Below are 25,498 nucleotides of genomic sequence, written 5' to 3'. Positions count from 1 at the left end.
TTATAGTTATGGTTACTTGTTGTTATGTTTTTCCCTTAGGCCATTTGATAAATTTCCTGAGAACAAGAACATTGCTTAGCATATAATAAATTGTGATATTTTTAGGAAAAATGGAATATTTTAACCATTTTTTTTGCATATTCTCCATAGCTATAGGCTTCCTTACAAGGGATTCAATAAACACACTGAAATGGATTGAATGCTGCATCATGCAACTCTTCTGTGGAGATTGAGAATTATTTCAAAAGTAAGCTTTTGTTAGTTTTTTTCCTTCCTAGAAGCAAGTAGAGTGAATTGAACTGGAACTTGAATTAGAATAAAATGTTCAGAAGTGATTCACATCTCTGCTTTGCATGTTTGGTGTTTTAGAGTATAGCTATGCTCTATCTTTAGGTTAATTATGTTATAGAAAGCTGGTTCCTAGTCCCTGATGCCAATCCAATAATGAGGACATGAGTTTGAGAAAAAGGGAAAAAAAAATTTATTGCTTTGCTAGCAAAGCAAAAACACAGGGGACTCCTGTCCCAGAGGCTGTGATTCTGTCCATCAGCAAGAACAGGGGGCCTTTTAAAGAGGTGATTGAAAGGCTACATTCCATGTGTTCTCTGAGTCGTAATTCACTGGTTAATTCAGGAGATAATAATTTCTGAGACCTTCTGTTACCATCCCTAAGTCTGAATTATTTCCTTTCTGTGGTAGGTGAGTTCTCAAGGATGGATAGCTCTGCCTAGGTTGGGGAAGAAAGATAATCCTGTTTCCCCTGAGATTAGGGATGGGGAGAGACTAGGGAGGAGGGAAAGAGGAAGAGAAACATGTCTTCTTAAAAGTAAGTTAGGTGGCTGAGCAGCAGGGCTACATTCAAAGTAGAAAGTGGACCACTGTTACAATGGCTCACTAGGTAATTTATTTGCAAGTGGTTAAAACATACATATGTATCACCTTTTTAGTTTGCTAGAGCTAGAGACACACATTTATTTTTTTTACATATATATTGTACGTGAACTGAGAAAATGCTTCATAGTGCCCTCTCCCTTCTCTTTAGTTTTTGCCTCCATTGTTCATTCACAAATAATAGTCGTTGCCATTTATTCAGACCCTGCTATGAACTGGGTGCTTTACCCACTTTTATTTCATTTTTCTTAACCTACAAGTTAAAGATTATAATGCTTGTTTTACAGATCATAATTAATTTACATATTTTTAAATAAATTTCCAAGGTAAAATTGCCAGTGTTCTCCATAGAAACAGGGCCCAAAGAATGTATTTTTTTTATACATATGCACCAAAGAAAAAAATTTCCACAAATTGAGTTTCAAAGATTTAATTGTCTTTTATCAATGATTCATGAACTGAGCAGCAACGAGCCTTTGAAACAGAAAGGCGCTCCAAGGAGCTAATCAGAATGGGTGAGTACCATTGGTAGAAAAAGAAGGAACAAGGAACAAATAGAGGACTGGTTGTTTCAAGGTTACTTTCTTATAGGGGTGTAACAAAATCTTCTTGGCTCAATTGGATTTGGCTTTTATCTCCATCCCAATTTCTCAGAAGGTCACATCATATAAGTAAATAGCTCAGGTTTTGGTGTGTTGATGTGGAACTTTAGTATGAATGACTCCATTTTGGACCTGTTGTGTTTTTTTTTTTTGTTTTTTTTTTAATATGGATGTGTGTAACAGATACATATATGTTACATATAGATGTGCATTACACAGCTTTCCATCATTGTGACAAAACACCTGAGAAAATCAGCTCAGAAGAGGAAAGATTTATATTGATTTAAATTTTTATTTAAGAGGTTTCATAATCACCTGGCTCTATTGCTATGAGCCTTAAGCAAAGCAGAAAATCATGGTGCCAAGAATGTGTGGTCAGACTGCTTACCTCAGGGTGGCCAGGAAGCAGAGAGAGAGATGATAGAGATGAGAGAGAGAGAGAGAGAGAGAGAGAGAGAGAGAGAGAGAGAGAGAATTGTGAGAGTGAGGAAGGTTCTAGGGAGAAAATATATCCTTCAAAGTCTTGCCACTAGTGACCCACTTCCTCCAACTAGTTCCTACCTCCTAAATTTTCCACCACATCCCAATAGATTCACCAGCTGAGAATCAAGGCTCCAACAGTGAGCCTTTGGAAGACATTAAGAGATCCAAACTACAACATGTGTATGTGTTTTTAAGGAATATGTATCTGTATACATATTCTTAGAATATAATCCCGTTTCTCCTGAGAAAATATATGTTTATATATTCATATATATATTCTCTCAATATGTAGAATATGTATGTACACATATATATATCTAAAGGGTATATATCTACATACATATTCTAAAGGACATATATATGTATGTGTGTGTAAAAATACATATTCTAGATACACATAAATGTATATTGATACACATATTTTATATACATATTATATATATGTATGTATATTCATATGTACATATATATGTATATCCATATACATTCTTTAGAATATGTCTGTCTATATATAAAGAGATTATTTTAAGGAATTAAAAAGGTACAAAATTAAACAGTCCATATGCTTGGGCAATCTTGGCAATTGCAAGTTAGGCTGTCAGACCAGAAACCCAGGAAAGACTTGTATTCTAGAGACTGTGTCTTCTGGAAGTATTCTTTCTTGCTTTGGGGAGATTGTCTTTCCTATTACGGCCTTCAATTAGCTTGACTGAGTTTCACATGAATTATAGAGGGTAACATGCTTTACTCAAAGTCTATTGATTTAAATGTTAATCTCAGATGAGATTAAGCATACATTTATTAAAAAACATCTAGAATAACGTTTGACCATCTGGGTACCATGCGTTAGCAAATTAACACAAAAAAGTCACCATTATACAAGTTAAATGTTATAATCCCATGTTATAGATGAGCACAGTAAAGGACTCAGAGATATTTGGATACTAATAGACAGTTTATTATGGGGCTTCTGGACTGTTTAAAAGTGGTTTTTGTTTTCCAAAGCCCAGATGTCTGTGGAAGTAATGGTGTTTCAATTAAGCAGAAATATGCTCTTTTAGAGACAAACTCATGCTAAAAGAAGCATTTAGTGACCATGGCTGTATGTTTTAGAGGTGTCTTTTAGCTACTGATATAAACATTAACCAAAGATGACCATCTCTTCTAATGGGATGTATGCTTGTCATGATAGACAACTCTGTAAAAAGAGGAGTTACAAAAACTAAGTCACCTTGTCCTTCACAATCCAGAAACTTTTCCATCATTTCCTTTCTTGATGCAAACAATTGAACTTAAGGCTCTACTATTTATAACCATGACAATAGTATATTCCAATATATTGTGGCATATTGAGTCTTTAATCTTCACTTTATATTCCCCAACTCTGCATTTAGTCTTGAACTAAGCGTTAAAAATTATTTCCAGATGAGCTTCAACTACCTTTCCAGCCTTTCAACCCTTCACTGTGAACAACAGTCGGACTAAACTTGCTCCCAAGAGGACTCATGGGTTCACATATTCTTTGCCCATTTTGCTAATTAATGCCTCTGTGTTCATCTTTCTCTCCAGATGAACTTAACTGCTGATTCCGCTTCTGCTTATCCTTTCATTTCTCAGTGACGTTCTCAGTGAAGTTTCCAGATCGTTTGAGTGGGATTAAAGTTTGCAGTTTTAGGTAATGCATGATCTCTATTCATCTGTTCAAAAAGCACTGAAATCAGTGTCTAAAAAGAGTCCCAAAGTCAAATACAATCTATCCCCCCTTGCAGGAGGATGCCCTATCCTGCCTCTGTAGGTGCTCAATAAATATTTGATACATTAACTGTGACATGAACCAGAGAAGACAATAGAAATTAGGGAAACGAGGAGGAAGACGCCTTCCTATGAAGGAAGAGAGCTGACTCCCCTCCACCTTTCTCCCTTCCACTGGTCCAGGATCCCCGCCCACTCCTCCGACCTTAGGAAGAAGCAGGCACTGCGCATGCTCTGTATCCAGGGCTTCCTACGGGCGCGTCGCCCCGCCTCCTCCCGGCGCACGGGCGCGCGCGCGCGGTCCCGGGGAGCGTGCCCTGCGTGCGGGTGCTCGCCGAGCCCGCCGGGCGCTAGATCCCAGAGTGCCCCGGCCGGGGCCAGAGAAGCCGGCACCGGGCCGAGGTGGCTAGCAGCGACGACCCCCGAGGCGACGAGGAGCTTGGGCGGTGAGTGAGGGCGCCGCGGGCGAGCGGGCGGGCACCTCCGCGCGTGCGCAGCGCTGGACCGCCCGGTCAGAGGCGCGCGCCCGGCCGCCGGCCGGAGTGCCCAACTGCGGCGGGGCCGGGCCGGGGGCATCGGGTTGTCGGCCCACCTCGAGCCAGGGCATGCATGGGCTCCTGGGACTCTCGCCCCGGTTCGAGAGGTGCTGGCCGTACCGACGGGCTTCCCGAGGGCGCTCTAGGTGGGGCGCCCCGGGCCAGGGGCAGGGCCGGCTTCTTGCAGCCCAGCGACCGCACGGAAGGGCGAGGCGAACCCGCCTGGGCTCCAGCCAGTTGGGTGCTCGACTCTGGAGGGAGCTCAGGTTCAGGGTGGGGGAACAGGTCCTTGGAGGGGGCGCGGCCGGGAAATCTTGGAGCCTTGCAGGTGGGGCGGCGGGAAGGCGGCCGCACCCCCTCGCCCGGAGAGGCGCACAGTTGGGAACGGGAGCAAACTTCCCCCAAGTAACTTTTATTGAGGCTCTGCCTGCAGGGTCTAGGGGGACAGGTGTGTGGCTGGGTGCTTCAGGACCGACACCCAAGGCTTGCCCAGCTCTGGTCCTCGCAGGACCTCAGCGAGAGATGGTGGGCGATTGCGGGGATTGATTTCCCTCTGGTGCTAGGAGCGCGTCCTCCCAAGTTCAGAGTGGCATTCACTGTTAAGATAGATGTAGAAGTTTGGTGTTTTGGTAAGAAGGATATTTGCTCTGTTGGGAAGAAAAGTCTTATGCTGCATTGTCTTACTATCTCAAAGAAAGTTTTGTTAGAGTTTGCTGGGGATTCCTATTTATCAAGCAACCTATTGTCTGTGCCTGCTTGGAGAAAACTATCTTAATTCTATTATTAGTTTCAAAAAGACCAAAGGAGATATTTGTTTTTTCGATTTATTTTGAAAATACTCCCCGTCACCTCGCAAATCCTTTAACATAGTAAGTAGTTTCCAAACTTGGCTGCACAGGAGAATCGCTGGGAAGTTTTAAAACTCTGGCATGCCCAAATTGCAGCCCAGGCCAATTAAAGCACAACGTAGGTTTTTTTTTTTTTTTTTTTTTTTTAAGATGCCCAGGTAATTTTGAAGAGTTTGGGAACTGCTGGCGTAAGTCAAGACTTGAGTTTTAACAAAGTAATGACATTCAGTTTATAATTGATGGGATGAAATTCCAGCTCATTTTCCTTAGATAGGAACTCACAAAGGGTGGTTTGTTTCCCACCAGGGAGGGAGAGAAGCAGAATATAATGTGACTCTGGTGCACACAACATTGTTCTGAATGTTTTTGAATTTGTGCTGGGGCTGGGAGCAGGAGCTAGAAACTTGATTGCGGAGGGGGAAGGCCTCCGTTGCAACATCCAGTGTACAAAGTATCTGAGGGGCCAAATAACTTGTGAACAAGCTCGTGAATACCACCTGATCAACATCCTGATTGGAGCCCCCCCCCCTCCCCCATGGTCACTGAGTGTCTCACTCTGGTTGGATGAAGAAACTCCCCTTCTCAAACGTCATCAACCAATAGCTTTATAGGTCACCTCCAGCAATAACATAAACCAATAGACAGTAGCTATGCAGGGACCCATTTGGGACCTCTCCCTTATGGGAGCTGCACTTCCTCTCTGTTTAAAGAAAGAAATATATTCTGTCTCTTTACCATCTATTGTCCGTGGGTCTCATTCTTTGGATCCTCGAGACAAAGAACCTACATCTTGCTGCTGGATGTCTCAGATTTGGGGACTCCTTGGGGCTCCTGGGAAGGGTGAGTAAAATGCACCGACAAAACTAGTAGCTTCGTGGCTGGTCTAAAGACTTGGGTACAGGCTTATTGGAGGAGGTTTACTCAGTCCCCTCTGTCTGGAGGGAAGAATGTTGGTCAAGCTCTACTTCAGCTTCTCTGTGGAACAGGAACCAGGTCAACCTATTTGTTCAAGTTTCTGCTTCTTTCACTTTCTGATAGATTCTGCTCCATGGTGGAGGGCACTTATACTCCATGCAGATTGGATTCAGATATGAAGACTTTGTTGATCTGAAGTCTTTGGAAAAGAGGCAACTCATTAATTCGCAGACCATGAACCGAGCAATCTGTCTCTTTCTCTACTCCTCTGCTAAAAATCAATCTCTTGCTCTCAGCCCCCCCCCCCCCCCCCATCAAGGCTATTGGGAATTTTCAAGTCCTTGAGCTGGAACCCCAATCATATCCTTGGTAATTGCTTCTGAGATAGGCACCAATTTTGCAGTTTTTTTTTTTTTTTTTTGCCTCAATTCTCTTAACAGCTCCTAGGCTAGACCCTAGGATGAAAGATATAATTCAAGCTAATCATAGTCAAATAAGCATGCATCTCTTCTAGTAGAAGGGACCCAATTGTATGTTCTCCTTAATTGGGGATATTACTCAGAACATTATCAGAACATTGTCCAGGCTGTGGAAAAAGGCAGGGAATGTGGGAGTTTGGGCTGTTTTATTATTAATGCGCTTTGTGTTGTGGAAGGGAGTAATGTTTGGGAATTTCATAAGGATTATTTCAGGATGTGAAAGGGTCACCAAGAAGGAAAGAGATAAAAGAAAGTTATAGGCATGGAGATATATTTTGCTAGGAAAAGTTGAAGAGAAAGTATATTGTATGATAAGGACAAAACTAAGGATGTAAAGAAGCTATAGAATGTTTAAGAAAGTTGTGGATGGTTTGTGGAAGGTAAATACTCAAAAATTTTGTGTATGTGATTTAATTGGCTATAATTAGTACAGTTGGTTAACATTGTTTGAGATTTTTATGGGGTCAAGTTTTGGTGTGCTGGTACAGGAAAGGGTCTAGTTCTTTGTTGGACTGGTAGTATTTCTTGGAGCCTTGGTCTGCTCTTAATTGTCAGGACGATTTTTTGTGTGTGTCTCATGGGCTTTTGTTGCTTTGGAGGCTGGGGCTTGGAAGGTTGGAGTTATACTTGTTTTGGGGTCTTTTAAATGTTTGCTTCATGACTGGTTGAACAGACGCCTATGTTTTGGGTTGTTGCAGTATGGTCAATGCTCTAGGTGTGTTTGTCTGGATGCGTGTATACATCTAGGGGCTGGATATGTTTGTCCAGGAGTTTTATCTGAGTGTTGATGGGTTTGTGAAGTAGAGGCTCTAATGGGCTGCTACAGGCAAGATGGTTGCCTTACCTGTGTTAAGTCTGAATGGACTTTCATTTTGTGGACTTCCGCAGTGGTGTTTGGATGGGGCTCTCAAGTGAGCATGTTTGATTCTCAGATGTGTATCTCTGGTTGCATATATTTGGTGTGTTGCCTGCATTGTGGTGGCCTAGAATGATGGTTGTTTTGTTCACCCAGTTATGTGGTGGTCATTTGGGGACTTTTGAACAGGTGTGGGCTCTGATTCTTTTGAGACTGGTTTGCCTGAGTAGTGAGGGCCTGGTAGATGCAGGAGATTATCTTGATGGGACCATATTGGTATTTTGAGAAGACCTTGTTGATTTGATGCATGAGGTGTTGGGTTTTGGTGTGTGTCAGTGGACTGAGGTTTGCCCTTAAAGAAACCCTTGAGTAACCTTCATACTGATTCTCCCTCTAGAAGTCTTTCAGCTAGTGGTAGTCCGAACACAGGTAGGTCAAAGTTTATCATGACAGACAGGGAATCACAGGATGCAGGGCCCCATCAGTAAGAGTGACCAGTTTGATAGGCTACCTTCCTTTACCTTGCTCACTCATGAGAAAGAGGAGGAACACCAGGGGACGCCTTGGTTGGGAGACAAAAGGAATAATGGGACACCTTGTCCTTCCCTTTTTGATTTACAGATGGGAATTACTCCCTCTACTGACCACACACCCTTAGAATGTATCTTAAATAGTTGAGATCATATTGACCCACAAACTGTAAAAAAGAAACGCCTGATATTTTTCTGTACAGGAGCCTCGTGTGAGTATAACCTGGAGTATGGGGAAAATGGCCTCCAGAGGGAAATATCAACTATAACACCATTTTACAGTTAGACCTGTTTTGCAAACAAGAACATAAAGGGTCTGAAATCCCTTATGTGCAGGCCTTCTTTGCCTTAAGGGACAACCCCAAATTATGTAAAAACAAATGCTACATAGATATGGTACTTCTTGCTGTTCTCACTTTAGGACCAAATCATGGAAGGACATCTCCCTTTTAAAAAAGAATAATACGCCATGTAACTGCCCTTCCTATCAGGGACCCCAAAGATGCCCAAGGCCCCTAAGATAACACCCCGTATTTATTCCTCCCTTCTGCCTTTGTAAGAAGCAGGTATGGGCCTAGATGGGAGACCTACCACAGTGCATGTAAAGAGAATGTTCCCTTCTCTTTACATGGTTTAAAGCAGACAAAGGCTGACTTAGGGAAAATTTCATATGACCCTGACAGCTGTTTTGAGTTTTTTCAGAGACTAACTCAAACTTTTGACCTGGCATGGAAAGATGTTATGTGGCTTCTCAATGAATCCCTGACTCCAGATGAAAAGATGGCAGCCCTACAGGCTGCTGAGGTGTGTGGGAGATGAAATATATGCAACCAATGGGAACAGGGATTTCCTGACTGGCCAAGGAAATGAACACTTCCCTGAAGGAAGACAAGCAGTGCCCCAAAATGATCCCCACTGGGATCCTAACTCTTCCCCAGAGGACTTGAAAGAAACATTTTCAACTCCTGTATTATAGAAGGGCTCAGGAGGACTTACACTAAGCCTTTAGATTACTCTAAGTTATCTCAGGTTGCTCAGGTAGACCCCCTCTGCTTTCCTAGAAACACTTAGGGAGGCTCCGACCAAATATACCAGCATGACCCCAGAGTCTGTGGGGGGCCAATTGATCTTAAGGGATCACTTTATAACCTAGTCAGCTTCAGACATCAAAAGGATACCTCAGAGAGTTCCCTTAGAACCTGACAATACTCAGGGCAATCTTCTTAAAATAGCCAGTAAGAAATTTTACAATAGAGATCAGGAGGAAACTTAAATGGAAGAGGAACAGAACTTTTTGAAAGATAGTGGCTCTAGTGACTACAACAGAGTAGGTCAACTCAAAGTGAGGCTCAGGAGAAAGGAAGTCTACCTCTACTTGCTTTGGTTGTGGACAGGAAGGATACTTCAAGTAGGGTTGACCATGGAAGTCAAGGGCGGGGGACCGCCCTCCCAAACCTTGTACTGTTTGCAAGGGGGACTATTGGAAGTTGGTTGTACCTAGAGGTGAAAGTCCCCTAGTTCAGACACTTCACTGATGGTCCCGCAGCCGGACTGAGGAGGCCCAGGGCATCCCTCATTGGCTCCCCTTTCTTGAACCATCATGTCCATAAGGCAGCCTTGAGTGACCAAGACCATAGAGGGAGAGGAAATTAGTTTCCCTTTGGACTTGAAGGCCGTTTTTCTGCCCTGTTTTCAAGTCCTGGTCTTGTCTCAACACTCTTGTAACTGTAAAAGGAATGTCTGGAAGACCTCTTACCAGAAGTTTCTCAAGACCCCTCTGCTATGAATAGGATGGCATTCTTTTTATGTTTACTTTCTTAATCACACCTGAGAGCTCAGCCCTTTTACTGGGGAAGGACATTTTAGTCTGTGTGTATCCATCCATTCTCATGGCACCAGGAGGAACTTTCTGTCTAGCATTGATGGAGACTAATATTAATCCAGAAGCATGGGCAAAATAGGAAGAGAAGAACAACTTTTGTTAAAATCCATATAAAGGTCCCATCTCCTTCCCACATCAGAAACAGTTTGTCTTAAAACCAGAAACAGAAAGGGTTATAAACTGTAATAGATAACTTAAGAATACATGGCCTTCTGAATTTTGCAGTAGCCCTTGCAGTACTCCTGTTTTGGGGGTACAAAAGCCCAATAGGAAATGGAGATTAGTATAAGACCTTTGGTTGGTAAATGAAGCCGTGGTCCTCATTTGCTCAATCCTTAATCCTTAATTCTTATACTTTGCTATCTCAAATTCCAGAGGACTCTGAAAGGTTCTCAATGTTAGATTTAAAAGATGCCTTGTTTTGCATTTAAAGAGCCCCTCTGACCAATCTACTTAGTTCACTTGGATTATTTAACCCTAATGGTTTAGAGATAGCCCACACTTGTTTGGACAAGCCCTAGCTCAGGATTTTTTTCCAGTTCAGCCATCCACAGAGGTCATTTCACTATGTGGATGACCTTCTCCTCTGTGCTTCTTCAGATGAAATCTCACACAGGAATACCAAAGCATTACTTAATATTCTGGCAGAAAAGGATACAAGGTCTCGAAGTCTAAAGCCCAGCTTTGCCAAGTGTCTGTCAGATACCTGGGATTAGTGTTGAATATCAGGAGAGGAAAGGATTAAACCTATTTCCTCTTTCCCACTGCCTAGGACTCTGAAGAAACTAAGAGAGCTGTGGGTATAACAGGGTTTTGTAGACTACGGATTCCAGGGTATGGGGCAAACAGCCCGTCCTCTCTATCAGTTAATTAAAAAAAACGCTCAAAGCTCAAATACCCATCTTTGGGAATAGGAACCTGAACAGGCCATTGACCAACTTAAAAAGGCACTACTTCAAGCACCTGCTTTGAGCTTCCCCACTGCACAGACTTTTTATTTACATGTCTTTGGAAGACATGGGAAAGCATTAGCAATTCTGACTCAAGAACAGAACCCATACAACCACCTGTGGGATACTTGATCAAAGAATTGGACTTAGGTGCCAAAGGATGGCCAACCTGCTTGTGGGCAGTAACACCAGTGGCACTTCTAATCCCCAAGACTGCCAAATTAATGATGTTAGGAAGAGATTTAACTGTACTTACTCCCCATAATGTGGCAAGACTCCTAGAGGACAAAGGGAGTCTTTGGCTCTCAGGTACTAAAGTGCTATTATTTGAAGAATCAGCTGTCCAATTAAAAACCTGTCCCTTTGTAGGGACAGCCATCTTTCTTCCTTAGGAAAAGGAAACTGAACACAACTGTGAACAAGTAGTACTCCAAACCTATGCTGCTAGGGAAGACTTAAAAGACACCCACCCTAGAAACTCCTGACCTAGTTCTTTTTTACAGGTGTAAGTTCCTTTATGGAGCTGAGGGTTCATAAGGCAGGATATGTAGTGGTCACCTTAGAGGCAACTAACTATTGAAAGCTCAGTCCTCTCACCAGGTGCTAATGCTCAGTGTGCAAAACTCATAGCTCTCACCAAGAATTGTAGAAATTTGCAAATAATAAAAGTGTTAATATATTTACAAATTCCAAGTATACCTTTTTAGTTCTTTATATCCATGCTGCTTTTGGAAAGAGAGACTTTTTTTTTAATATGTATTTTTTTTTAGTTGTAGGTGGACAAAATACCTTTATTTTTATGTGGTGCTGAGGATTGAACCCAGTGCCTCACATTTGCCAGGGAAGCGCTCTACCACTGAGCCCCAACCTCAGCCTGAGACATTTTTTTTTTTTTTTGACAGCTAATGGATCTCCTGTTAAATACCATAATGAAATTGACAAATGCTTTTTCTGTCAATTTGAAGTCCCTGTAAAATATTGTAGGGGTCATCACAAAGGAAGTAATGAGATCAGAGAAGGCAACAAACTAGCTGATCAGGCTGCTACAGCTGCAGCCAAGGAATGGCTAACTGTAGGAACAATAGAGGCACCTGTGATCTGGGAATACTCTTAGAGATGCAGCCTCAATACTCTGAACTTAAAAAGAATGGGCCCTCTCACAAGAATACTCTCCTTACCCCTAAGGATGGTAGCAAACAAATAGGAAAGTCATATCAGAGGCCAATCAGTGAGAGTTCATTAAAGCCTTCCACCAATCTTTTCATTTGAGCATAGACAAAACTCATCATATGATACAAAAGCTATTCACAGGCAAAAATCTCAGATTCACCAGATCACTAAGCCTGTGAAATTTGTCAAAAGAACAATCTCCTCAATAAAAAGATAGTTCCTTTAGGCATACAACATAAAGGTAAATATCCTTCGGAAAACTGGTAGCTAGATTTCACTTATATGCCAAAATCAAGAGGCATGCAGTATCTCCTGGTCTGGGTAGACACTTTCACCAGTTGGGTGGAAGCCTTCTCTTGCAGGATGGAAAAGTCCTTAGAAGTAAAAAGAATCCTGGTCTCTGAAGTCATTCCCAGGTTTGGACTTCCCAGAAGTTGACAGAGTGACAAGGACCTGTCCTTCAAGGCAACTGTCACTCAAAGTGTATCTACAGCACCTTGGTTTACAATATCATTTGCATTGTGCCTGGAGGCCCACATCATTAGGAAAGGTGGAAAAGACCAACAATGTCTTCAAAAGATACCTTAGAAAATTAGCTTAAGAAACCCACTTCCTGTAGCCTGCCTTGTTTCCTGTGGCCTTACTACTAATCAGGAACACACCATAGACCTTAGGCTTAAGCCCCTATGAAATGTTACATGGATTACCATTCCTCCCTAATGACTTTTTTTAAAAAAATTTGTTCTAATTATTTATACATGATAGCAGAATGCAGTTTTATTCTTTGTACACAAATGGAGCAGAACTTTTCATTTCTCTGGTTGTACAAGATGTAAAGTCACACCACATGTATCTATTGTAATGATGTTCATCTCATTCCACCATCCTTCCTGCTCCCATGCCCCCTTTGCCCAATTCAAGTTCCTCCAATCTTCCCCCGCCCTCCACTGCTCGAATAATGACTTCTTGCTTTACAAAGAAATAGCACAAATACAGGACATACCAGCCCTAGCCAAATTCTAAAATACCTTACAAAAACTTTCAGGGGCATGCATTAGAAATACTGGTCCTTATGGTCCTTTGCTGTTCAGTCCTAGAGATTTAGTATTGGTCAAGTCTCTCCCCTCTCTCTTCATCTTTAGGCCCTGGGAGGGCCCTCACAAGTAATCCTGGTTTCTCTGACAGCAGTTAAAGTGGTTGGGATCAACTCATGGATCATCATTCTCAAGTTAAACCCGAGAACCAGCAGAAAATCCTAAAGGTAAGCATCCCCAGGGAGAAAAAGACATCAACTAGTACTCCTGTGAGCCACTGGAGGATTTCAAACTTCTGTTCAGAGAAAGAGATATAAGTAGTAGTACCCTTGAGAATTTGGGGTCTGATAAATGATAATTGGGATAACTGCTCATGGGAGTAGGACTAACATAAGTTGCCCTTGATTCTTGGAATAGGTGTGAAAATGTATGGTTGTGTCGGGATATTGGATAATAGTTATCATACTGTTTTTATGTAGATATGGGAACTGTATTATGATGGATTCAACTTTTGGCTACTGCCTTTAACTTACCTGATAGTTGGGTATGTGGAAGAAAATCATTTGGAATTATCCCTGCCCTTCTGGAGGCTTGGAAAAACTTAAATTGCACTATGTCACTTCAGATGCAATATGAAAAATAATGTCCTAATCAAGAAATAGACTGTTTTTTAAAGGATGGGAGGATCTGGGCGTGGTGGCACATGCCTGTAGTCCCAGAGGCTTGGGAGGCTGAGACAGGAGAATCTCGAGTTGAAAACGAGCTTCAGCAACTGCAAGGCACTAAGCAACTCATTGAGACCCTGTCTCTAAATAAAATACAAAATAGGGCTGGGGATGTGGCTCAGTAGTTGAGTGCCCCTGAGTTCAATCCCCTGTACAGAAAAGAAAAGCATGGGAGGAGGATTTTTCAGAGCCAGGCCAAATAATTTAATATCAGTAATGATTCTGTGACCCTTTCTGGGCTCAGTAAGCTTCATATGAACACCTAATTGACATTTCCGGTTTACTTTGAAAATTCTTCTTACACTCCATCTGATGGTCCTGTCTTGGTCATCATTATGCTCCTGGACATTTGAGGTGACATACACCACAACAGAGGGTATAATTCTTCCCTATATAGTCAATTACATGCAAAGCCCCGGAAAAAAAAAAAAAAAAAAAACCACATTTATTCTTAAGCTTAAATTTCCCCCCTCCCTGTAAAGCCTCCTGTTCCAAAGTTAACACCTCCAGTCTTTCAGCAGGATGGAGTTCAGGAACTTTTAAGGGAACTGACCTCCTTTACTATTTTCCTCTCAAAAATTCTTTTTAAAAATGCGTATTATTGGGGATGAGGATATAGCTTAGTTGGTAGAGTGCCTGCTTTGCATGCACAAGGCCCTGGGTTCAATCCCCAGTACTACAAAAAAAAAAAAAAAAAAAAAAAAAGCATATTATTGGAGTTTGGGCCAATACATTATTCAAATAGAATAAAATTGATGATGATTTAATTTCCGAAGAACTTTCTGGCTCCAGATGCTCTCAACAAAAACCCCCTACCTTGTTTTTTCAGTATGGATTCCAAATAAACCTGGAGCCAGAACAGAGTCTATTTTTCATTTGTGGAGATAAGGCATATATTTCCTTGCCACCTGTCTGGACAGGCTTTTCCTCATTGGCCCACCTAGCCCTAGAAATTTCAGTAGTACCAGGGGACACTAAGATGCCTCAGATCCTTGATCTTTAAAAGCTATTCTATAGTCAAAAGGGCAATACCTGCAGCTCTCCCTATAATTAATACCTTTGATATAAGGAATGGGAGGCACAGCAGGGGTTGCTGTTGGAGGAACCTCAGGACATCCCTGCCTAGCTGGCTAAGAGGAAGGGTGCAAAAACTAACCCAAAAGGTAGACCCTTTGGCAGGGATGGTCCTACTATCAAGCCCTGGACCTTTTGACCACCCATGCTGGGAGAACTTGTGTATTTGCGAGAAGAATGTTATTTTTATGTTAACAATTTTGGCCAGATTCAGGTCCACTTAACAAAACTGATCAGATTGTAACTTGGACATCACTGAGGGCACAACTCCTTAGATGGTTATGGCTCTTGTCCTCTTAGCTATGGTGTGTTTACTTTTGGTTTTAGGTCCATGTATGTTAAATAAATGCCTTAATGAAATTTTCTTGCCTAGAAGCAATCACACTTCAGGTGGTGCTAAAGAAAGAGCCCCAGATGCATTCTTGAGGTCCTCTAGATAGACCCACTGAAGAGTTTCCCTAACTGCCACAGTCAACACCCCCATCTATCCTGCAGAAGCTAGATGATCATCTTCCAAATACCCTAATGTCAGTTAGGGTTACTCAGAGCCGGAATAAGAGCAGGAGCTAGAAATTTGGTAGGCAGACAGGGTTGGAGCTTCATTGTAACAATTCCTGATACAGAGTGTCTGATGGGCCAGACAGGACTGTAGTTAAGCATGTGAACAGCACATGATCAACATCCTGATTGGGTGGGAGGGGCATGATCAGTCAGAGTCTCGCTTTGATTGGATGCAGAAACTCCTCCCAAAGGTCATAAACCAATAGCTTTAAAGGTTACTTCCAGGAATTACATATAAATCTCTAGACAATAGCTATTCAGTGGTGATCAATTCAGGATCCCTCCCTTCTGGAAGCTGCAGTTCCTCTCAATTTCTTTAAAGAAAGAAATAAATTGTCACTTTATTCTACCCTCTGTTGTCCATGCATCTCATTCTTCAGATCTGAGTCTCACACCTTGCTGCTCTGCCTCTTGGGCTACTAGGCTCACCTTTTATGACCTCTTGCCACTGCCACGGGGCTTCTCCTTTTAACCTTTTCTCAACTCCTCTCCCTGAGCCCCACTCTTTTACCATATTCCAACCTTAGAGAGAATCTCTCTAGAATCAGATACTGTACCTGAAGAGTTACAGTGGGTTTCGATAGCAACAGATCCTTCAGGGGAAGTGGGCAGGCCCTCTTGCCCCTGAGTTTTCTAAACAGAAGATTTTACATCACTTTTCAGTTCTTACACTCAGTGCAGGTAAGGGTGAGCATGTCTAGTTACAGGTTTTCTAAGATAATTATAGAACGATTGCTGTTGTATAGGGTGATACTGGTTGCCACTATATTGTTCTCCCTAGAATATTTTTTTCTCTCCAAATCTTTGCACCCCAAACTGGTTTAACCAAGTTCCAAAATGAGGTAGAAGCAGTTTGTGTCTCATACTTTTCCTTTCAGGTACACAAACCTGAAAATTGTGTGCATCATTTTTCTAAAGTCCTAACATATGTAAGCAATTGAAAAGTGAAATGTCTTACAGCTATGCAAAAAATTTTGGACAATTTGTGGCAAAAAATGCCATTATCAGATTTTCAAGTTGTTTTGTTCCTAGAAAGTACTCTGCCCCAGATTCTTTACAAAGTTAAACCCTTTACAAAGTTAAAGCGTGTGTAATGTTATACCTTAACAAAGGGAAAGGCACGGTCTTAAGCATTTGCCCATTTCCTCTCTCCTGCAACACACACACAAAGATCAGTTTTTTACGAAGTGTTCATTCTTTCATGCTCAAAAGAGATAATTGGTAGTCATCTAATTTCAGTTTGCCTATCTTAGAATTGTTAAAACTGTTCTAAGTAAAATAGTGCAGAAATAAATTATTTATGTTTCAGACTTTTTATTTTTTTTGCTAATTTGCTAATTCTGTCACACTGTATATCCATCCTTTCTTCATTATTTTGTGTTTTTTACTTCATAAAAAATTTGTTTGAAATCCTTCAAACAGTCATATCATAAAGAAATCAATGAGTTAATTGGACAATATGCTTCAATTTGGCCCTTTTTCTTTGTGTGCATAAACATGGTTTGTAACAAAATCAGCATTTTAATTTAACATATAGTTTTAACTGCTTTTTTACTTAATATTATATCACAGATGTTTCCTTTAAGTCCTTTGAAAATAGAGTTTTTAATGATGGATATGCCTAGTTATTTCCATTTATACTTTTTTTTATTTCCATTTTTACTGTTTGAGAATATGGTATTAAATTTTAAGGTTGCAAAACCTGGGTTGTCCACCTCTTGTCGAAGTGACCTTAATCAGCTAATTCTTTAATCTCCTTTTTTGGGGATAAGAGTAGTCATTCACACGCTATAGAGTTTTGGTGAGATGGAATAAACCAAATATAGGAAGGCTAATCGAGATTGGCAAGGGTGTAGATTCAGTTAAGCAGGAAGATTTGAGATAAATACCTTTGCTTGGAGTCTGCTTCCCTGTGACTTGCTTAGGCTGGATTTACAGCAGAATTCCTGGGCAGAGGTGAACTGTGAGGCTTGTTGCCAAATTGCTTATGCCATGACACATTCTTTTACCCACTGTCTCAGCACTTCAGTGTTTAATCCTTCCTGATTTTCTATAAAATTGATCTTATTTTAATTGTAATTAATTTTTTTTTCAACTAATGAAATTAGTGATTTGCTTTCTTGTTTTTCCTTTTGGGAGTTGTCCTGGTACTTTGCTACTTTACTTTTAAATGATTTTTTTAAAAAAGGTGATTGTAAATACCTGTTTTATATGAAAACTACTATGACTTTATCATATCTGTAGAGTTTTCTCTCCCTTTCTCACAACTCATTATTTGTTTTATAATTTACTTGATGGTATTTTATAAACAAAAACCGTTTTTATGTGGTCAGGCCTTATATCTTTTTTTTCATTGTTTTTTCTTGTAAACATTTATGCTTAGAAAGCCAAGAGGTGAAGTAAATGAAACAAAAACTTGGGAAACATTAGATCTTTTAAAATTCTATAGTTGTACAGTTGTATATGGAAATGAATTGATTTTATATCATGCTCCATTCCATTTGCTAATTCTGTCACACTGTATATCCATCCTTTCTTCATTATTTTGTGTTTTTTACTTCATAAAAAATTTAAATCTTAATACCTTTTCTTCTGTTTAGATCTTTCTCACCTACACAATTGATCTCTAATTTTAAGGCCAAATCCTCTTAATCCTAGATTTAGAATATATAGAAATCTAGTAGAGCAAGTCACACTGCTCTTTTTTTTTTTTTTTACTTTTTTTTTGGGGGGGGGACTGAGGATTGAACAACATAGTGGTACTTTACCATGGAGCCCCATTCCTTAACTCTTTGTTATTATTTTTGGACAGGGTCTCACTGGTTTGCTTAGGGCCTTGCTAAGTTGGTGAGGCTGACCTTGAACCTGCAATCCCCCTGAGTCATTGAGATTACAGCCGTGCACCTCCATGCCTGACTGAGTTTTGTTTTCTTTGCCTCACTCCATGTATTTCTTGTTAGGGTTCTTCTTAGGTATTCAGGTTTTTGTTGTTGTTATTGTGATGTGTTTATCAAATTGGCTATTGCTAGGCTAAGATGGTTGTTCATTTTATGTATTTATTTTATAGCTGGCTCTTATTCTAAAAACATTGCAGTTTATTCTCTTGGGTTTTCTAGTTATATAATCATTTGCAGATAATGACACTTGTGTCTGCTTCTTCCTAATAATTATACCTTTTATTTTGGTTTTATGGCAGGTTGCAGTAGAGTTAGCGTTCTGTAATTTATAAAATGCTTCTGGAACATTATCAAATAGTAATGATGATATTATACAAACTCGTGTTGTTCTTTAATAGGAAACACAGCACTAGAAAAAAATAATGGCTTTTGATTTATCATGGTTCTTCATCAGGACAAAGGAAATTTATCCTTTTATTTCCAATTTTACCTAAAATTATTTTTGTTTTTTAAGGGATGTGAATTACATATTAGCAAATGACCACTGGCATCAGCATTTTATCACTGGTATTTCTTAACAAGTCTACTGACCAGAGTCTCAAATATCAAACTGGATCAAATTCTTCCTTGGGGATAATTCTTGAAACAATGAATTCATGAGAACATTGAAACATTATGTGGTATTCAATGCGTAATCATAGCTTCTTGAGTGAAGTTGGGTAGAAGACAAGTCACCAGAGCTTTTTTTGAAAGACAGTATTTCACATTGCTAAATTGTACAGTAATTTCTCATCTATACCTATTGATATCAGTTTATAAAATTGGTCATACCTTCTTTTTTTCAAGGCAAGCACTCTACCAAGTGAGCTGTATCCCCAGCTCCCTCCCTTCTTTCTTGATGCCCTTTCTGCAATTGATTTTTGAGGATTCCACACACTCAGCTTTTCCTTCTGTACCACTGGCCTGCTGGTTTCCTCTTTTCCATTGTTTTTAAAATTTATGCTAGTTTTCTCTTCTAACCCTGTCTATTAATTTGTAAAGGACCAAGGCTCAGCTCCTGCCAAGCTCTTGGCACAGATAACCACAAGTCTAGAATAAAATACCATGTAGCTGCATAAGACTCCTAAATGTATATCTCCAGCTCTTGTAGAGCTGACTGCTTTTTTTTACTTCTTTCAAGTAACTTGGATATGTAAAATATAACTCAGTCTTAACTGTACCAAAGCGGAATTTCTGATCTTTCTGGCAAACCTTCACCACCTGCATCCTGCTTCATTTTCCAGGTTGTTTATACCTAAAGGCTTGGGGTCATCCTGATTCTTCTCTTTCTCCTTGTAGATCCAGGCTGGCAGCAAGTCCTGTTGCACTGTCTTCATAAGTGATTCCAGAATCCTGCCTTCAGAGTAAATCCGGACCACTTTTCTAACCTCTACTACTAGCATCTTTGCCCTAGTTTCTAGCATCTATTGCCTGGATTATTGCAATGGCCTCCTAACAAATAACTGGTCTCCTTTCTTCTTCCCTTGTTTCTCTTTAGCAATATAACAACCAGAGTAATGATTTTAAAATATTAAGTCAGATTGTTTTCATCTCAGTACCGCAAATAACAACAACCACAGACCAGCAAAATAGCAACAAGAATCCGAACCTTCTAGTGATCTCTTGGAAAAAAGGCCAGATTCCTTAAGAGTCACAAAGTCCTATACAATCTGGTTCCTGTTAACTGTGATCTCTTCCACCACTTCTCTCCCTCTTGTTCTCCACTCCAGCCATGGTTCCTTCTTCCTTGAACATGGCAGGCATATTCCCATTTTAGGTCTTTGTGGGCTTCCCTTCTGCCTGCATCCCACACTCCAGATATGTTCACGATCTACTCCCTCATCTTCAAGTCTTCACTTTATAATTGCCAGGTGTAGCCTGTATCTCTCATGCAGTGCTCTGCCATTTCTTTTTCTATAGTATATGTTACCTTTTAAATCACTAATAGGATACATTATTTTATTATTATTTTTGTGTGTGAAATGTCTCTCTCCCCTACCCCTGCTAGACTTTAAGCTCCATGAAGGCAAATTTTTCTTTTCTTATTTTTTTATACTAGGGATTGAACCTAGGGGTGCTTTACCATTGAACCACATCCCCAGGTTTTTTATTTTGAGATAGGGGTTCACTAAGTTGTTTAGGGCCTTGCTGAGTTGCTGAGGCTGACTTTGAACCTGCAATCCTCCTTCCTCAGCCTCTCAAGTTGCTGGGATTATAGGCACACATTACTGTGCCCAGTTAAATATTTCATGTTTGGTCATTATGTGTCCCCAAAGTGCCTAGCACATAGAAGATGGTCAGTAAATATTTTTTGAATGAATACAGTCTTCCTTCATTTTTTCCCCCAGTGAATTTATGAGAAAGCAGTATATGCATAATCTTTTGGTATTTGTGAATTAGTATCCCACCAGTAAGGGAGAAGTTCCAGGGCATGTAAAATTTATATGGTGGTACTGATACAGAGAATGCTTATGAGGTTTAAATAGGGTATGTGTGTAAAGCACTAAGCTGTGTTAATGTGTAGGACCAGATCACTTAACTTTCAGAAGAGCCTCAGTTGTGAATTCTAGAAACTTCTCTCAGATTTTAGCTTAATCAATGATAGATAGCGATATCACTGAGAAGCCTTTTACAATATGCCTGGGTTCCCTGTTAAATATCAATGAACTATATTTTGTTCTCTAACCCATTGGCATTTATCTCTTAAAGTGGAATATAACCATTTTCTTCTTCAATGCTTTCTTAGTATTCAGGACATCGTTCATGTCTCCTTTAAGCCTTTTTCCCTGTAAGGTTCTAACTGAAATCATTTCTATAAGGTGATTTTGAAACTCTTCAGACCCCAGAGAGGCACATAATTGAACATGATACTAAATCCACAAAATCAAAGATTTTAGTCCTTTACCTTCTGTTTCACAGACAAGAGTATACTGGAGTCATCCCTATAGCAATCTTTATAGCAGTATTTTTCAAGTTGCACTTAAAGTGTTTCTAGTCTCCTTTTGTGCCCTTCAAATCCAAAAATATCTCAAAAACTCAGACTCTTTCCTTTTTAAGAGAATAAGAAATATTTGAATGATTTGTACTGTTTGGAATTGCTGTGCAGCTAAGTGGTGTCTCTTATAAGACAAAAGATGATTATTTTAGAGATAAAGCAACTAAAGTATAGACAGTAAAAATCATGATGAATGCATCTCTAGAAATGTATAAGCCTTACAGCTGTTACCTAAACACAAAAATGTGAAAATTTTCAATTCTACTATTCTTTTCAAGGTATAGCTACTTCCTCATGTATGTTATTTCTACTTAATTTTTCTGTGATAGTATATGAGCAAGAACAGCCCCCTGTTCAATTAGAGGTGTAAACATTTTAGCCATTATTACCATACAGAAATAAAATTTCATAAGCATGTTGTTCTGAATCAGTCTACCTGATGAATTTGTCTTGACTTTTTAACTCTGATTAGATCTGTTTTGCTATTATGAAGACTCAGACTTTTGAAAATCACATCCTTAAAAAATTATTTTGTATTGAATTCTAAATAGTCACTACTCTGGGCCAAGTCTGAATGGAAAGTGTTGACCTTACTCTCTGTTGATGGATTGAATTTCCCATCGTTTAGGCTACATTACTGGATAGCCCATTTGGAAAACAGACCTTGTTTTTGTAGTTCTACATTTTGTTTAGAGACTCTGTAATGATTGCTGTCTTCATGAAAGTGTTTTAGTTCTTTTGAATTGCTCCCTTGCTTCTTCTACTCATCTGTTTTTTTTTTTTTTTTTTTTGTTTGTTTGTTATTTGGAAATAGTGATCTTGCCTATCCAGCACAAGCAAACATATCTACCCAGTAGTGGGGGACTTATTTTGGTCCTCAGGTACAATTATATTTTAAATCTCTGTGAACAGAGAAGGGCTTATAATATAGACCACCACCTATATCATAACCCGCATTAATGGAAAATGTAGGTGAGAGTTGAGTGTAATTATAATAAAGTCAAACTACATTTAATGTGCTTTCAGGGAATTATTTATGTTCGTAGAAAGTCTGAAAATTGATAAAATTCTTAATTCGGGTTAGAGCAGACTACTGTTCCCCAAATAATCTTATTACCAACATTCAAAATGGTGAGAAGCTGCATAGAAGCACCTCCCTGTTCAAGGGGACAGATTCAGTTGTTGCTGTCTCTTATGCAGCCTTTGCCCCCAACCCCTTTGTAAGTGGGGTTGCATCCCAGAGTGTGCCCACCTTGGGATATAGGGCACCTATGTGCTTGAAGCTGGAATGCTTCTGTTGGAAGGTGAGCTGTTACCTGAATGTAGAGAGAGAGTGGAGGCAAGAGTACACTGTGCAGTCATGGTCAGTCTTGCATGGTAGATTTCCCCACCACTCCCTCTGGTGATTTCAGCACATATTTAATACATGCTGTCTAACTTCTTTTGTTGCAATTTGTATATTTTCTAGTTAACTTATACCATTTAATCAGTATTTCTTCGAGACCTATGGAATCTGTCCATCTTACCTGAAATTTTGGATTACTTTATTAGCGACTTTATCTTACCAAAGTTAAGAAGGTCTCATCAGAATGCCAAAATCAATCCTGAACTCTTGGTTAGCAAAAGACTTCTGGCATATATTCTATCAACATTAGTCAGGGAGTTATGTGACCATGTGGGTATGGATTAGAGATGTCAGTATATAATAATGTTTGGGTTGGATTATGAAAAAATGAAATGCCCCAAATCAGGACAAGCTATATTTGATTTTACAGTCTTTCTATAACATGATATCATTATTAAGTGTGCAATAATTTGAGAAACAGAATCCTATTAAGATGCACAACCTCAAACATTTTTTGAAGAGTGAAGCTGAAAAAATGTTTCAATACCAACTTTGTAAGTAAAAGGCTGTTTTTAATGAAAAACTATTGCTGGTAGATGAAATATTTTCTTTGGAATTTTTCAAAGTCTTAACCTTTATGTCCAACAAGCTGTTTTCTTCTATTTAGTCTGTTAGAACGTTTTGATATTGTATACTATCTACTATCAACCGTATCAGTATAATATTTAGGTAGATAATAAAATGACACTGATGGGAGAAGCAGTTTCTATCAAATGTGTCTCTTTAAATGAAAAAACAGTGAAAAAATTTTCTTGAACATCGACAGCCATGCTTACTTTGGAGAGCAGCAGAGGTTGCTGCTTCGTATAGGAGAAAGCAATGTGTAGAAAAATATTTGTTTCCTTTCTGTTCTTCTTTTTTTTTTTTTTTTTTTTTGTGTGTGTGTGTGTGTGTGTGTGAAGTTTATAGGAATAGAGTCTACTCAAAAGCTTATTTAATTTTTTTTTAAAACAACTTAAGGTATCAATTAAAATGATCTTGCATTTCATAGTCTGTGAATCTTCTGAGATTTGGCAGTGCCAAGCTGCCACACAGTGTAATGAACAACAGAATATTAGCTCTGACTGCTGATGTTAGTTTTTGTGGCACAGATTGTCATATTTCTCTTGCATCCTCCAGTCTGTCTACAGTGTACAAAAAATTATTTTGGAGTAAATGGTTGAAAATTATGCTCTAAGAATTAGTTCTTATTTTCTAGTTGAGTGAAATAGGAAAACAGGTATGTGTAAAAACCTGTCCCTGGCCCTGATCATGTATAGTTTTTTAAGAAAGTTTTTGCCAATAAAATCCAAACTACTTATGAATCTTGGCATCAGTTGTTTTCATACATTTTGGTCTTAGGACCGACCCTCTGTACTTTGAAATATTTTGAAAAGTCCAGAAAACTTGTTTGTGGGAGTCATACCTATTAATCTTTCCTGGAGTAGAAATTGAAATATAAAAATTCTAAATATTTACTTAAAAATTAGTAGCTATTTTGGTTGAAACATATGAAGAAAATCTGACCCTATCCAGATAAAGTAGCTGGACAAGTAAGGATTTTTTTTGTGTGTGTGTGTGTGTATGTGTGTGTGGTGCCCAGGGCAAGTACTCTACCAACTGAGCTATATCCCCTGCCCAAGAAACGAATATTTTAAAACCTTTCCAGATAATTGTGTATATGTGATACCTCACCCAAACTTGATAAATGGTAGTGTTTGGATTAATTGCATGTGGAATCTAAAACTGTATCTGTGAATGTTTTGTACAATTTTTGTACTAAAATCCATTGATCTGTTTGTACTTTGAATGGATTTTTTAAAATCAGTGTGTGATTCTGTACAGTAATTACATTGTTATTAGGAAACGTTATTTCACTGAGTAATGCAAATCTTTCAGATGTTGACACTTTTCATTATATAATATCAAATAAATCACATTCATCTACTATCACTGCTCCCATCAGAACAGTCTAAGTGTTAGGAAGCTGTCAGACTCATGGTTTCATAATCAAGGTTCCCAAAATTCTAATTTTTGGTTGAAGCTTGAATTTTATCATCAGCAATAAATACTGTCAGTTCTCCTTGAAGTGACAGGCTGACTTCATTCATTGTTGAGAAAATGTCTGCCAGATACCTCAGTATGAATAAGCACACTTTATTCTCTTAAGTGACACTGATGTTTTAAAAAAGCTACTGGTTTGACTCATAACACAGTTGAACAAGTGTTTTTTTCTCAATAGAAGAAATAGAAGGCAGCCATTCTATTTCAGTTTCATCAGAAATGTTTTATGCATGCTTCCCCATTTTGTGACACAGAATATTAAGAAGGTATGTACTCAAGGGTTGATGTTTAATAAATTAAACAGTTTTTACTGATGTATCTCCCAATGATTCCTCAAGAAACAGTACTTTGGTAAAGTACAGTAGCTAATCTGCATTCATTCACCCAGGTTGTTTCACTACTTGCCTAAATCCCCCATCATGTGGGTGGGAATGGTGAAGAATGGAGAAGAAAAGGTGACTGGATGGGCCCTTGAGCCTGTCTTCCCTTCAGCTGTTCAGGGTTCCCTGGGGTGACCTTCAATTGGCTAAGGAACCAGAAGCATTGATAGTGAAAACTTGTCCTTTTGTTTGGGAGCTTCTGAAGAAAACCCTGTCTTTCTGTTTGAAGCAAATGGGCCTCCTATGAGGTCCTTTAGTCATGTGTCACTCGGACCAGATGTTGCTGAGAGGCTTCCGAGGGATTCTGTCACTTGTGCCTACTTCAGATACGTTTTTTTAACTGGTGAAGTTCAGAATTGCTTAAAATGATTAGTGGTTTCAAATCATACACATATGCTACAGGCACACTCAGAATATATTTACTTCATCCCACCTTCTAAGAAAAACTTTT

The 25,498-nt window shown here is 39.5% G+C and overlaps 1 protein-coding gene across 3 annotated transcripts in view; it reads left to right on the top strand.

Annotated features, from left to right (window-relative positions):
- The first annotated feature begins 4,066 nt into the window (after positions 1-4,066).
- The window catches only part of Btbd3 (BTB domain containing 3), a 42,005-nt gene continuing 20,573 nt past the window's right edge, over positions 4,067-25,498 (top strand). For 2 of the 3 annotated variants that reach the window (XM_071608725.1, XM_071608723.1), the window contains exon 1: positions 4,067-4,174. Coding sequence is in view for 1 of the 3 variants with exons in the window: in XM_071608724.1 (XP_071464825.1) it covers positions 5,913-5,952 (40 nt within the window). In the remaining 2 variants the exon portion in view is untranslated. Of the gene's footprint in view, positions 4,175-5,897; positions 5,953-25,498 lie in introns of those variants that run through there. The other variant, XM_071608724.1, reaches the window with a different exon arrangement.

Source organism: Marmota flaviventris, chromosome 2 (assembly GCF_047511675.1).
Source record: "Marmota flaviventris isolate mMarFla1 chromosome 2, mMarFla1.hap1, whole genome shotgun sequence".
Taxonomy (NCBI): Eukaryota; Metazoa; Chordata; class Mammalia; order Rodentia; family Sciuridae; genus Marmota; species Marmota flaviventris.
The sequence above is the reverse complement of the archived record's forward strand: the minus strand, read 5'-3'. Positions and strand labels throughout refer to the sequence as shown.